General features: G+C 38.8%; 1 protein-coding gene across 5 annotated transcripts in view; it reads right to left on the minus strand.

The window, feature by feature from the left end:
- Nucleotides 1-2242: 2242 nt before the first annotated feature.
- The window catches only part of HELZ (helicase with zinc finger), a 181622-nt gene continuing 167651 nt past the window's right edge, over nucleotides 2243-16213 (minus strand). For all 5 annotated transcript variants that reach the window (XM_059380533.1, XM_059380534.1, XM_059380536.1 and 2 more), the window contains 2 exons: nucleotides 9479-9731; nucleotides 2243-3602 (listed from right to left, as the gene is read on the minus strand). In XM_059380533.1, the coding sequence (XP_059236516.1) occupies nucleotides 3268-3602; nucleotides 9479-9731 (588 nt within the window). In that variant the 3' untranslated portion in view covers nucleotides 2243-3267. The remainder of the gene's footprint in view (nucleotides 3603-9478; nucleotides 9732-16213) is intronic.

A 16213-nucleotide genomic window follows, 5' to 3' on the forward strand; every position in this document is an offset into this window, starting at 1 on the left:
GCTAAAACAATTTGGCAAAGTGTGTGCCAAATTGGCAGCCAAAACCCCTTTTAAAAACACACCAGAAAATACCCAAGTTACACTGAATGAGTTTCTTTCTTCGAACCTTAACAAAAATTCATTTTTAGATCAGGAGAAAAGGAGAAAAACCTTGAACATAGATACTCTACAAGTGCTACCACCCAAAAGAATTTCTTTAACGTAAAAAAAAAAAAAAAAAAAAGGAAACAAAAAGAAAATCTCAAGTAGCACTGAAATGAAAAAGTGAGATGAAAAAAAAAAAGATTCTGGCAAGAAAAAAGGAAAACTTCAGAGTGATACGAAGAACAAAGAAGTAGAAAGACATCATGTGAACAATTAACTTCACTGAAAAGAAATCTGTTCTGGAAGAAAAGGAAGCTGGTAATAGGTAGTATCATCCAAGAGTTAACATCAAGTTTCTTTAAAAAAAAAAAGAAACTTGAGTTTCTTTAAAAAAAAAAAAAAAAAAAAGAGTTCCATCTCAACTCTAGGGTTGAACCCAGCACATACGTTGTTTCTAAGTCTGCTTTCTGGGTACTTGCTACTACTACCTAAGTACTACCCAGACAGCAGGAACGGCCCTCAAAAGTCACGCCTCATTTCAAGAGAAATTTAGTGATTCCTGCAGTAAGACTTGCTCAGAACCATTATTTATGGTTGGGAAGATGGCATTAAGTGATGCCGAGGAAGGGCAGGTGTGCTAGAACATGCACTCGAGGCACAATCTAAAAAGGCAGTAGATGGAAGCGATACCCGAATCCTTGACTGGCTGCGGGAACAGTAAGGAAATGAGGGACACCTGGACACAGCAGACGGGACGGAGAAGCAGCTATTATTTCTAGGGTTTTGGGAAATAACTGCTGAAACAAGGCTGTCACAACGACTTAGCAGCTTCCTTATCCAAAGCTTCCAGTGTCGGTGTATTTATGTCAAGCGGTGGGGTATGCCCTTGACCTCGTTAACTATAAATACAAGTAATTTTAAACCGATGCTTTTTAAAGGTTCAAGAACGGAAAACCGAAAATTAGGCAATCACTCCACAGCAAAGGATTATCTGAAAGCCCTGACGTGCTAGTTCTGTCTTCCTATTCGCAAACGCTCCCGAACATTTCTGCCGGGGGTGGGGAGGGGGGCTGGTGTGTGTAGAGAAAATCATCACAACTGAAAAAAACGATTTCTCCCAGACATCCTCACATCAGGGAGATGTAATCTTCGTTTGGGCTATGTCTTGAGTTTCGTCAGAGAATCGGAAATACATAGCTATGTGGCGAACCATTTTCTTCTTTTCTTGTGACTAAAGTTATCTCGAGCAATATCTGACCTAATTCAATGCGGCGGTCTGACATCAGCCAGAGAAAACGTGGTGCTGGAACTTGCCGACTCTGTTTTCCAACTGTGATTTATACTAACCATTAACACGTCTGCAGTCGACACGTCTCCATCTGCTGCCTCACACGGAGACTCGTGGCCCCTGACGGAAAGCCACAGGCAAATGACGGGCACCCACTCTGAGCAGACGGACAGATCGGAAGAACGGAGGTGCTCTTTGTTTGTCCTGCAGGCTCGCTAACCTTGAACGAAAGGCATTATCTTCTCCTAAACTGTATGAGGATGATGGGGTGGGGGGCATTGTAGCTGGCCGCCAGCAACTAAACTCCAGACCCAGCAGAGATGGAAGGAGTTTTCTGTACTCCTGGTCCTTTTCAACCCCATTTTAAAAAATGTACTGTGAATACAGGATGGCCTATTCAAAGTAGTCCTCCAAAAAACTATTTTGGAAAGGATCATCAGGATCCATTGGTTCATTGCAATGTTTTCCAACCTTATCTTATTTTTTAAAAAAAAAAGTTATATTGTAGTTTCAAGATATCTCTGAAGTAGAAAAGTAGTACTACCAAATCAGGAAATCAGTAAGGACATGCATTGTTTCAAATGTGTTACAAGACCACAAGTTTCAAGAGGGTAAATGTTTTGCTTTGGATTTTACCAAAGTTCATTCAAAACAATTTTAAGACTGTAGGATAATTAAGATAGCTATTTAAATTTTATATTTTTATACAAGTTCAGTGGGGTTATTTTATAAGAATCAAAAGACATGAAAAACAAGGGTAGTTTTTTGCCCCAGATTTTGATGAATTTTGATACATTTTGGACAAACATTATATTTCTTTTTAATGATGTCCTCAAACAAAACAGTTAGCAAAATATTGGAATTGCCATATATAATGTCACATTTTAATGTAAACATCAAATAAGGTACCAAAATTTTTACTGGAGGGAAAAAAAAAAACAAACCTTAAAGCGGCACAATTCTTTATACCACTGGAGAGGGAGGGAAGCCAGATTACAAACATTTACACATGCATAGTGAGAAAAAAAGGATTTTACTAAATTCACGCATTTTTAAAATAGTTATCAAGTCTACTAAGCACCAACAATCCTAAAAATTTTTCAGCTTCATGATTTGTTTAAAAAAAAAAAACACACACACACACTATCAAATTAACGTTAAAAACAAGCTTGAAGTATAGCTTGTCCAAAAAATAACTAAATATGCCAATGTTTTTTCATGTTACAAAAAACAGTGGCATACAAAATATACCTGCAAAGAATGCCTTTAACTCTATCCTACAGTGGATGGAGATTACAACAGCACATCATACATAGTCTAAAACTATAAAAGTTTTAGAATGCAGCATCTTGTCACCAAAAAAAAAAAAAAAAAAAAAGCTGATAAAACTTAAAGTATTTAGAAGATGCTGCCCCTTTATTTTAAAAAATTTTAAATGAATTTAAGCAAAAATAACATACATTTGTACATCAACTGGCCATTTCTGGTACAGAAACCCAGCATATGGTAATATTATTGAATAAATGTAAATGCTACTTACAATTTTTTTTCTTTTTAAATACATTTTAGACAAAGTTTTTTTTTCTTTTTTTTTTATAGTTGCACAATTAACCTCTTAGCTGCTAGCTTGATGCAAACATATGTAACAATACACAAATTTAAAAATATTTTTTATTCTACATAAAAGCTGTCAAAAGACTCACGTCAAAAATGCAAAATAATGGAATATACTTTTAAAAAATTAGTCGCAAGTCTAGCAGCAAAGCAAGTAAGTGAGAACATATTTAATATTAAAACAAAGGGAACTGTGCATCTATAGATGAAGTCCAACTATCTTAATTCTACTGATACAAACAGAAATTAAAACATTCTCCCTTGAGGGGGAAAAAAAGTGATTATTTAAAATAGGAGTAAAAGCCATTGCTGCCTGATGAGCTCCCCAGGCTAAGTTCCTGGAACAGAGACAGAGGGTCGCTACTCTTCTTGGCCTGCTCGGGCTGGGGCCTGGGCTTGGGAGGGGCCCGCAAAGCACTGGCATAAGACATGGCGGGCTTGCTGCCCCCAGAGCTCTGCTGGCTACTGCTGTTGGCCGACTCCACGATCTGCTTGTTGGGCATGAGAGGGGGGAACTGGCCGAGATGCTGCAGCACATTATAGTTGAAGGAACTGGACACCTCGAGGTTCTCAGACTTCAGCTGATCCTCAGGGGGTTTGACGGTCTTGGGTGGAACTAAAAGCAGAGAACAGTAATGAGGATTTGAGGGCACGCCCCGCAACATCCGTGCATCTCGTCGGCTCACGGTGTCACAACTGGTTCTCATCTCCAGGAACTCAGGGACAGTATAGCCACGAGGACGGACCACTTCTGCCACAGAATGTTGAAATCACAACACATCTAATCAAATCATTAATAACACTTGCAAAAGAATTAACTACGTAAATGAGAAGAGCTAACATATAAAAACTAGAGGTCAAAGCCGAAGGTTTGCTTCAAAAATCTGTTTTACATGTGTACACTGTGGCATTTATTATAATAACTGCTCAACTTTGAAAACGAGAATATACATGTTCTTTCTTAAATAGAAAGGATCTATATACGTGGACTTCTGATCAAACAGCTCTTATGATTAACTTAAGTAACAGTACTACTGGATTCCATTTTGTAAAGATTTTATTTGTGTGTTTGTTTGTTTGTTTGTCAGAGAGAGAGAGAGAAAGCACACAAGCAGGCAGAGTGGCAGGCAGAGGTGGAGAGAGAAGCAGGCTCCCCGCCAATCAAGGAGCCCAATTCGGGACTCCATCCCAGGACTCTGAGATCATGAGCTGAGCTGAAGGCAGAGGCTTAACCAACTAAGCCACCAGGCATCCCTGGATTCCATTTCTTAAGAATGCCCTCTTTTCTTCTAATATATAAGTAAACACAGAATATGGTGGAGGAAAAATGGCTATAAATTTTTCTTCACATTTCCTATATGTAATTTGCCTGATTCTTAACATCCTTTAAGATTTGACTCCACTCTTCCCTAATTTTATTGTCCACTAAACCAAGACCTGTTTTTAAACACTGCTTTTTTCAATATTTTAAATGTTTAACTAAAGTGGGGGGAGGAAAAATAATTTTCCCTCTACTCTTGTAGGTTCTTAGCTGAGACACCCCCTATATTAAGACAGACTAACAGGAGAAAAACAATCAAAGTTTAATAAACATGTACACCTTCTATATGGTGAGGGAGATCCAGGAAACTTGAATAACTCCCTGAAATGGCCCAAGCCAGCAACTAAAATAACATCTCCAGCTAAAGGCAAAAGATGTTGGGGGTAGAGGGCAGTTATGCAAGGTTGCCAGGAAAAGCCCACTGAACAAGGGGAAAAGTTGTTATGCAGGGTTAAGTTAAAGGGTCAGCTGTTGTTTTCTCCAGGTATACTTTCCAGAAAGTTAGACTCCTCCTCCTCTTCCTGGTACAGAAAGGGAGATACTCTTACAAATAGAGATTTCCCTTGTAAATGTACGTCTCTCTTACAAAATGGTAACTCTCACCCAGTTTTCAGAGCTTCTGTGTCTATAGTTTCTTAAAAATAATCAGCCCAAGATAATTGGTATGCTAAAAACCCCTTGGCTTATTGGATTATACATATTCACGGAGGATAATTTGGAAACTACAGAAAAAGTCAAAGAGGAAAATAAGTCATTCACCTCCTATACCAGAGATAAGCCTTAACCTGGTGTGCTTCTTCCTAAAGACATCATGTAACACAGATATTTCATAAGTTATTTGGGTAACCTCTGGCTTTTAGAAATTTGGATTATATTCAACTTTTCACACCTTTAAATACTGTGATAATACTGTGATATTACAGACAAATATTCCTAAATATTCATGACTATTTCCTTACGATAAACCCCTAGAAGTATAATGCCTGAGTCCTAAGGTATATATATATATAATTACAGCTTTCGATAACTACAGCCAAACGTCCCCCCAGACAGATACTGCCTACCTACACTCTGCCAGCAATGCTTGCCCATTTCCCTACCCCGTCACAACACTGTGTGGTTTTTGTTTTTTGTTTTCAGTCTTAGCCTATTTTATAAATAAATATCTTGCTGTAGCTCTAATTTGCATGTCTTTGATTACAGATATTTATGGATTCTTTTTATTATCTATGTTTATTATCTATCTATTTGTGCACTGAGATGGTAAGTGAAAATACTTCATTTTTTAGTCTTAGCATTTCATTGAATCAACATGTTAATTTCATAGTATTACCTTAAAACTTAAGAAATTAATGAATTTGTTCAGGGGCACCTATGTGGCTCAATTCATTAAGCATCTGATTCTTGATTTTGGCTCAGGTCATGATTTCAGAGTCACGGGAGAGAGCCCCACATTGGGCTCCGTGCTCAGCTCGGGGTTTGAGATTCTCTCCCTTTCCCTCTACCCTCCTCTTGCTCGCAAGGTTGTGTTCTCTCTCTTTAAAAACAAATAAATAAATTCAATGTTTTTAAAAAATTCATAACATTGTCCAAAATTAGTTTAGGGACACCTGGGTGGCTCAGTCAGTTGGTTGAGTCTGCCTTTGGCCCAGGTCACGCTCTCGGGGTTCTAGGACCAAGCCCCACATCAGGCTCCCTGTTCAGTAAGGAAGTCGGCTTCACTCTCTCCCCCCACCGCTCATGCTCTCTCACCTACCCCCACCCCAATAAATAACATCTTTTTAAAAATTAGTTTAAGGGGTGCCTGGGTGGCTCACTGGGTTGAACCTCTGCCTTTGGCTCAGGTCATGGTCTCGGGGTCCTGGAATCAAGCCCCGCATCAGGTTCTCTGCTCTGCAGGGAGCCTGCTTCCCCCTCTCCCTCTACCTGCCTTTCTGCCTACTTGTGTTCTCTTTGTCAAATAAATTGATAAGATCTTTTTTAAAAAATTAGTTTAAGGGGTGCCTGCGTGGCTCAATGGGTTAAGCCTCTGCCTTTGGCTCAGGTCATGACCGCAGGGTCCTGGGATTGAGCCCCTCATTGGGCTCCCCAATCAGCGGGAAGCCTGCTTCTCCCTCTCTTGTGTTCCCTCTCTCACTGTGTCTCTGTCAAATAAATAAATAAAATCTTTTTTAAAAATTAGCTTAAGCCACCTAACATATTTTTAGAACATTTCTCACTTGTCCATTGATGATGTCACTGATTTTGTAAAACAATTACTTTTAAGAGCATTAGTTTAACAAACATTTCATGATGAATCACTAAATTCTACTCCTAAACCAAGTATTACACTGTATGTTAATTAACTAAAATTTAAATAAAACCCTGAAACATTTAAAAAAAAAAAAAAAGCCAAACGTTTCACTATAACAGTGGCCTATACTAGCTACTATAACATATTTTATTGGTTGTTCAAAAACTTACTGTTCTTATTCACTAAGATTTATTTAACCATGCTCTCATTTTTGTGACAATATAATTAGAGTATAAAATATTTTCAACTAAATAATCAATACTTATAAAATAAGCCCAGAGGCAGTTGCACCTAATGCCTATACACTTAATGAACCACAAATCTGAGATCTCTATTTATGTGACTTATCACATATTCTCCAAAGAAGAGAAACTATGCTTTAACAGAATCACTAATCTGACACCCAATGATCTTTTTCAAAGTGCATATCTCTAGCTAATCTTACATTTTCACCCAAACATCACTAGAGAATGTCACGCATCACTAGAGCGTCCCTGGGGCGGGGGTGGGGGGGACACCACTAGGTGTAAAGGCTGAGCCTGTGTGACCAGCCTGCCCACGACCCGAGGTCCTCAAGCACACAAAACCTATCTGTTATCTTCTTCCTCGGCAGACATTCTCCAAGAGCAGGACGTGTGATCAGTGACAAAACAGGAAATCCAAAGTTCAGAAAAGTCAAAGACACAATTCTCTGCTCTCAGACTTTCAAGTGTGGAGAAAATATGACCACATCAGGCACAATGACCACTTTTAAATACCAAACCAATTCCATATAAACAGTTTTCTTTAACTGAAGAAGCCTCAAACTTCAGAAAGAAGTTGCCCGCGCGGGGACTATTTTCCCTCTGATTCCCCTGTGGCTAAGGCTGCATTCTTCTAAAAAGGAATAAATAAATAAATACTAATGGACAGGAAGTTGTGCTTCAGGAAACTCGTGATCTTGAGTTCATTTTTTTAACACTTAACTGTTATTTTCTGCTAAAGAATACTACAATTTGTCTGCTAGTTATGACAAAATAGTAACTGTGTACTTGTGGAAAGGACCCCATAAAATGACATGTGCTTTGGACAGTTATTTAGAAACTTTCTACCTTATCAGTTCAAGTCAGGTTTTTACTGGTTTGGGCCAAAACTTACCCTATAATTTAAGGTGGAAAAAAAAAGAGAGAGAGAAAGGATGTTGTCTTTAAAATAAATTATAATAATTACTCACCCATCAAAAAGAATGAGATCTTGCTGTTTGCAATGACACAGACAGAATTAGAATGTATTATCCTAACTGAAATAAGTCAGTCAGAGAAAGAAACATACCATATGATTTCACTCATACGTGGGATTTAAGAAACAAAACAGATGAATACAGGGGAAGGGAAGGAGAAATAAAATAAGAGAAGAACAGAGAGGGCAGCACACCACAAGAGGCTCTTAGCTCTAGGAAATAAACTGAGGGTTGCTAGAGGGGTGGGGATGGGGTAACTAGGTGATGGGGGTTAAAGAGGGCACGACATGTAATGAACAGTGGGTGTTCTGTGCAAGTGTTGAATCATTGAACTCTACCCCTGAAACTAAGAATACAGTATATGCTGAATAAATTGAATTTAAATTTAAAATTTTTAAAAATAAAAATAAATTTAAAAATAAAAACTAAATTATAATTAAAATATAAATGATAATAAACAAAACAACTAAAAATGAACAAGTCCTTATCACTGATTTGTAATTGAGATGTTTCTCAAGAAATTCAGGTATGATAATATGAGTGTATGTATGTCACACCTTTAAAATGACAAAGGAACCTCAGCAAAAATACAGCTGCTTATACATTGTAGGTATTCATGAACGTTTACAAATTAAAATGACAACAATGTCTCTTGACAGGAAACAAAACCAAAATCTTTCTAATGCTTTTGTCCTACTATGTCTATTGTTCTAAAAATATGCTTACATGGCACATACTCAAAAATGGGCCAGTTACAGAAACAACAGATTCACATTCTAAAAAGATGAACAAAATTAAATTCAAATACAAAGGTTGATGCCACCAGGGCAGAAAATCATCCAAAAGAGATCGCAGACTTATTCGCAAAAATCAATGTCTACAGCCTATAAAGAGAAGGCTACAGGTTGGAGAACTCAAATAATACCATTTGTTTCCTCACATTTAATATTTAAAAAAAAAAAAGAGGGAAGATGAAAGTGCATTTACTTGCATTCAAGGCTAAAGACTTCAGACTTCACTGAACTATCCAGTAGAGGGCCATTCCCATGCCTTTCTATGCCTGTTTCGCCCCCTCTTTAGCCTCGGATTTCTCAGTCCATTAGAATACAAGGAACAAACACAAGATTTCTAGATCTCAAAATGTTGGACTTTATTAGTTTCTCTCCTGGCCAATCTCTACTGTGTAGCAAACTGTCAACGACTTTATTGACAATAAATCCTTGAAAACTGACGCTGACCCAAAAAACTCCTCCTGCCCCTAATCCTGGGGAGAGGCTGGGGCGGGGGTGACAGTGGGGGTGGGGGTGGAGGGGGGTTGATCAAAAGCCAGAAAACAAACTTCTCCCAAGCAAAGGTGACTCTATTTAGAAATGCAGTTTAAATTCCACGACTTCTTTCATTCATCCACAGGTCAAAATGATCAAAGTGATGAGCTCCCAGAGACAGATCTACTCCCCTTCCAGAGCATAAACATGGACTCAACGTAGTGCTGAATTAAATTAACACCGTACGCCTGAGACACACCCATGAGCTATGAGCATCCGATCATATCCCAAGACAATAGTGTCAACAGGGGCTGGAGGAGCGGAAGAAGGACTCCAGCATCCGGGAGCGGACAGTTACGACTGCGGTTTGAAGAACCCACCAACTCCATCTTACCGATCAACTCTCTGGGCTGAGCTGTCCTGCTGGATCCATTACACGGAATGTTCTGATAGGGGGCAGATGAGGTGGTGTTTACCCAGGACTCCGGGGATGAAAAGTTGAAAGAAGATTGGTTATTATGGTCCTGAAGCTCTTTACACTGAGCAAGACTGTCTTGAGGAGTGCTTACTTCTTCAGAACAAGGCTGGACTGAGCTAGATGAGATTCTTCTTTGGTACAAGGGCCGACCAGGTCCTCTGGGTTCATACTACACAAAGAAAAAGGGCATTTCATAAATTAGTGAAACCTACACCCCCGCCCCTCTTCGGTACACAGCAACGCACTGTATTAAACAGCAATGCTCAAAATACTATCCTCTGTGACGATGACCCCCTCCCTACCACCCTGCCCGGAAAAGCAGCCTGAGCTCTGGACACAGTGTTCAGGAAACCTGGGTTCAAAACTCAGTTCTGGCCCTTAGCAGGCAGTCCTAGGACAACACACGTCTACTTTCTGTTTTCTTATCTGTAAGATACAGAGCTCAACTACCTGTCTTTGGTTCTAAAACTCTATTGCCATCTTAGGTAACATAAGATTAAGAACGAAGAAAGGTATCTGCTACATCACAGTCAACTGAACCATAGCTGCCCTGAACAGTATCCCATTCTCGACTTCTTCCGATTTATTATTCCATAGACTTGATGGCAAGACATGACTCCCCCAACCACACGTGAAGCGCTCCTGATTGGGCTCACTCTCTGCACATCCTTTCACATACAGTCTTCAACTGACACAGAACATTATTTTCCTCAAAAAATTCCTTAAGGGGCACACCTAGGTGGCTCTGTCGGTTAAGCGTCTACCTTCAGCTCAGGTCATGATCCCAGGGTCCTGGGATCCAGCCCCGTCTTGGGCCACACTTCTCCCTCTCCCTCTGCCCCTCCCTTCTGCTCATGTGTGTGCGCATGCGCGATCTCTCTCTCTCTCTCCAGTAAATAAATATAATCTTTCTTTCAAAATTCCTTTAGGGCACCTGGGTAGCTCAGTCAGTTAAGCATCTGACTCTTGGTTTCAGCTCAGGTCATGATCTTGGGGTCATGAGACCAAGCCCCACATTGGAGGAGACAATCTCTTTCCCTTTTCCCCCACTTGTGCTCTTGGCCTCTCTCTCTCTCAAATAAAACATCCTTTATACATCTGAAACCCAACTAACTTACTCCTTGTATTTTCTCCTCGCTAAACTGCACAGCCCAGATCCCTTTAATGCTCTCAACAAGAGCCACCAGCCAGCCATTTCAAGATTTTTTACCGTTGCCCACGGACTCTCCGATTCCCTCCTGCCTCACTGCTGTGACCAACACTCCGCCTCTGTCTTGGTGGCAAGGCCGCATGAGGGGCGGTGAGGTCTGCAGCCTCAGCCTGGAGCCAGACTGTTAGACTTCAGGATGCGATTTACCAGCCAGCACTGTCACCTGGGCAAGTGGCCCGACCTCTTGGGAACTTCATCTGTAAACGGAGCTTCGTTACCCACCGGACCTACCTCTTAGGACTGTTGTAAGAACTAAATGAGTTCAGCACGCACAGCATTAAGCACTGTTCCGGCACATAGGAAGGGTTTGTTGTCATACAAGTGTTTTAATAAACATATAAAGATAAGACCCCACGTAGATCTTAAATGATGGAATGAGACTGACGGACTATTGCACTCCTCTCCCGCCTCCCCAACTGTAACATTTATTATTTAGCTTGTGATCACTATGGTTCTGAGGAATCTGTCTTTTGCCACTGTCGTTAGCAGTAATTGGAAATCAGGAACAGGAGATTAGATTACAAAGGAGAGAGCGAGAGATGAATTAGCACAGTAATCACAGGATGTTTGCTGGGAATATAAAACAGCAGCAAACTGATATTCTCAAGCCAACTAAACAAAAGACACTGGATATAAGCACTGTGAGGGTCAAGTCATCCCAGATGAATCACTAGGATATAAGGCAGGAGAGGGAATGGGCTTGGACTGTCTGCCCTTGTTCAGAAGGCAGGAAAGGACAGGAGGAGAGCAATTTTCTCACTATTAAATGATGAGTTTCCAGATTGTTTCTTCATTTCTAAACTTTAGTTACTGGATGGCAAAGGCAAGAGTTATCCTTCCATCTGGCTAGTTCTTTTTTTCGAATATCTTTATTGCTCTTCTGTCCTTAAGTATAATATCGAAATTCACCTTTAATTTTGCTCTGTTTTAAGAGAATGTTTTCAGTGATCAAGATCATTCTGAATGTGATTCCAGTTTTCTAGAATATAACTGCCACCTGTGAATTTAATCAGCATATTTGATGATTAAATTATGATGTTCGGTAGAATAACCAACCCTCCTAAACTGCTTCACTTTCCCTAGGGCTAGGTAATCCCTGAATGACTGATTACAATAGCCTGTGCAATGTGTCTTCTTTATCAAGGGTTGTCACCAAGATCATCAGCTCCTAGAATCAAAATGAAGTGTTTCTTTGTATCACCATGCCCAGAGTATTTAGTAATAAGCCCAGTCACAATCTGCCGGCAATCACATTCTAAAGTCTTTACATGTGAATATGTAAATACAAAACTAACATCTGTTAAGGCCTCAGAAAGAAGAGGTTATGATAATCAAATATACCCTGGTGATACTGAACACTAAATAAACTTATATAAATTTCAGGCATTTGCTTTACAAGCCCTTTTGCATTAAATACTAAGCATATGTATGCTGGTAGTAGAAACAAAACATCTTTTTACGATGAACAGATACACATAAACCTCAAAGCTTAAATGAGGAAAACTAAAAATCAGAAAGCGAGGGAAAGCTGAAATGAAAGGAGACAATACTCAATTAAGCTTTTCAGAAAATGTGTATCATTTGTATCATTCAACTGAAATCCAAAAAAAAATCACAATTGACATGCACAGCAGGAACTGTGGAAGTACTGTGTAACATACTTATTATAAGAGCTCCTAAGCAGCTATTGACAAAGATGAATGTGCAGATGAAATATGAAATTCAATTTCAAATCACATCATAAATATGATTGATCCTTTCTGTCAGAAAAGGAACCAAAACTTGAAATTGTTTTTAAAAAGTCTGCTGGTACACACAGATGAAGGTAATGCATGAAAATATGATTTGCTACTTTCGAATCTATCCTCAAAGGAATCTGAGTAAAGAGATAGAAATCTTGATGACAAGTGAAAATTGGTTCATATACCAAATAAACTACATTTTAGCAGTTCTGTAGTTTTCAGCGTCAGATTTGTACAGTTTTTGTTAGATTTATATCTAAGTATTTCATTTTTCTTTAAGCTATTGTAAAGGATATTGACTTGTACATTTTGGTTTCCAATTATACATTGCTAGTATATAGAAATGAGATTGATTTGTGTGTGTTGATCTTATATCCTGAAACCTTGTTATATTCATATTAGTAGAGGATTCTTGTTGGTTTGTTTTCTGGATAGATTCCTTGGGCTTTCCCACATTGATAATCCTGTCATCCTTGAATAGGGAGAGTTTTATGTCTTCCTTTCCAATCCCTATGCCTTCAATTTCTTTTTCTTGCCATATTGCTTTGGCTAAGATTTCCAGTACAATGTTGAATAGGAGTGTTGAGAGTGGACATTTTATCTTGCTCCTAGTCTTAGAGAGAAAGTATTCAATCTCTGCCATTAAACATGATGGTAGCTGTAGGATTTTTACAGGTGCTCTTTAACAGGTTGAGGAATTTCTATTTCTAGTTTGCTAAGAGATTTTATACATCACAGATATTATATAATATTAAATGTATGTGGCTTTGTGGGGTTTTTTGGGGGGGTAGTATCTTAAAATCTTTTTTTTTTAAAAAAAAAAGGACTTGATAAATTATAAAACAGTATTTTTTTTTTTAAAGGCATGATTCCCAGTTAGTGAGGGAGACTGGCCCAAGACTCCACTAAAATAATAATAAATTAATATAAAAGACCCACAACAATCAGGACCAAATGACCAGCCTTAATAAAGGACACAATTTCTGGGCTATATGGAGACTCAAAGGAGGAAGAGTATCTGTGAAAGAAGATGGAGTTAGAGCCACAAACTAAGATGAGAACCAATTCACCCTGCAGAATTCCACAGAGGCTCAAGCCTCAGAAACACCAGCTACCATGAAAAATGAAGGGGGGGGGGTGTTAAATGAAAGTCGGTGCAGCTGAACAGCTGGTCTCACTCTGCATTCCCCCAACCACCAGAGGAATTCAAGCATTAAAAGATCCCCAGGGAAAAGCCTGCCAGGCAGTAAGTCCTGAGACTCGAATAAAACTCCCAAGTCGCTCGTTAGTGACATAGACAATTGAAGGTTACTAGACATTTAAGGAGAGTTTTCAGCACAAAAGATGGTCATAGGTAAGCAAACAGAAGAAAAGGGAGGCCCAGAGGAAAAAAGTAACAACAATGTTTTAAAAATATTTTTGGAATATTATTTTAGTTCTTACTAAAATTCTAAAATAAGACAATAACAACAAACCCTCAACTGGTTTCCTCGAAAAAGGCATTACGTTTATAAAAACAAAAGTGAGACATTATGAAAAAGGAAAAGCTTGAGAATAAAGAACTCCTGGAAATTAAAACATTTGTGGGCTCAAATATGAAATGCAATAGGAGGGTTTGTAGATAAAATTAAATTTTAAAAAATCTTTCAGAAAGTAAGAAAAAATACAAAGATACCAAAATATGACAGGACCAAAAAAGATATGGAGAGTCCAGGAGGTCTAACAAATGCTTTAGAAAGAGACACAGAGAAAAGAGATGATAGAACATTATCAAAAATATAATGTAAGACAATTTCAAAGAGCTGAAGGATATGAGTCTTTCTCTAGAGCACTGCTGTCTGTAAGACCTTTCTGTGATGATGGAGATGTTCTGTACCCTCACCGTTCAATAAGGTGACCTCTAGCCACATGTGGCTACTGAGCAATTGAAATGTGGCTAGTAGAAATAAGAAACAGATTATTTTATTTCATTTCATCTTAATAATATCTAACCCATCTGGAATTCCTGTAGGTTTTTTTTTTTTAAGATTTTATTTATTTATTTGACAGAGAATGAGAGATCACAAGTAGGCAGAGAGGCAGGCGGAGAGAGAGGAGGAAGCAGGCTCCCCACTGAGCAGGGAGCCCGATACAGGGCTCAAACCCAGGACCCTGAGATCATGACCTGAGCCAAAGGCAGATGCTTAACGACTGAGACACCCAGGTGCCCCATTCCTGTAGATTTTAACTACAAATAGATCTTGACTTAATTTACATCTCACATTCTGCGGCTACATCATAATCCAAGCCATCATTCCCTTGTCCAGACAAATGACACTCTACATTATACCTTTTATGTCATTTTAAAGGAATTATTTTTAAAATAAAATGCATTATCTAAGCATAACTTTAAAAACAACTTTAATGTCAACATTAGGTTTATAAGATTCAATCATAACAATAGAAGCAAAATTTATCTTAATTTTTCAAACCGTGGTACATTTCTCTCTGGGTTTTGTTACTGTTTTTCTTAAAAGAAAGGTATACTGAAATGAATGTGACTTTGTAGCAAAGTGCATTAACATCAATTTAGTTCTAAATAAAGAAAAAAATACCGTCAGAAGCAGCTCACAGGCGAAGGTACTTAAAATTTGCAAATAGTATCTTCCCACCAAGCAGTATTATTTTCCTACATCCAAACACAAGGTAATAGAAGAGGTACTAGAATGAATGCAATATTACATCTAAGAGAGAAATGTCAGATTTGCTGCTGTGACATTTTGAGCTACCTTGAATCTATCTGGCTCTTGTTTACTCTTCTTGAATATGAAACAGTCAAGTTATCCATTACAGACCGCAACGCCTCCCACAGTGAGAAGTGTCAGCTTAGGTAGGAAATAAATATCCACAGAAGTTTACCTTTAACTCATAACTATTTGTATTTTCTCTGAAGAACCGTAATTATCATAATTAAGCAAATTTCCTAGCTTTAAAAAACAAGGTAATGCCAGAGAATTTTTGTTTTATATTTAAAGAACACTGAGAAATGAGGGCACCTCGGTGGCTCAGTCAGTTAAGCATCCAACTCTGGATTTCAGCACAGGTCATGATCTCAGGGTCATGGGATCCAGCCCTGTGTCAGGCTCTGCATTCAACTCAGAGTCCACCTGTCCCTCTCCCTCCTCCCGTCGCTCGCTCGCTTGCTCTCTCTCAAATAAATAAAATCTTTAAAAAAAAAATTCTGTCTCCCTCTGCCCCGCCCCCTACCATCACTCCCTTTCTTTAAAAAAAAGAAAAAAAAAAAAAAAAAGAAGATTGAGAAGCGTAGTACATTTCTCATAGTTAATTTTCTGGTATTTGAAATTTCTGAATAAATCATTTAAACAGTCAAACATTTAGCAGCTGGAACAAGACAGCTTTTAAGAATCAAGAATTTGGGGGGTGGAAATCAAGAATTCTAAATGAACCATCCCTCCTCTCATCCTCCCCACCAAAAAGGAAAACCTCACAGAGCTGAAGATTTCATTCTTTGGTCCCAGGAACATCATGTGGTACTCGCTGCCCCATCACATCTCTACCTCATGTAATCGCAATCACTTATTGTCTTCCAGGAAGACACCTAACTCATGGCATAAAAAGCTGAAGAACAGTGTGAAGCTGAGGAGGCCTGGGAGTCTGGAGTCTCAGATCCACTTTAATTGGTAAAACTGCTTAAGCTGC

This window comes from Mustela nigripes, chromosome 16, assembly GCF_022355385.1.
Source record: "Mustela nigripes isolate SB6536 chromosome 16, MUSNIG.SB6536, whole genome shotgun sequence".
NCBI classification, from domain to species: domain Eukaryota; kingdom Metazoa; phylum Chordata; class Mammalia; order Carnivora; family Mustelidae; genus Mustela; species Mustela nigripes.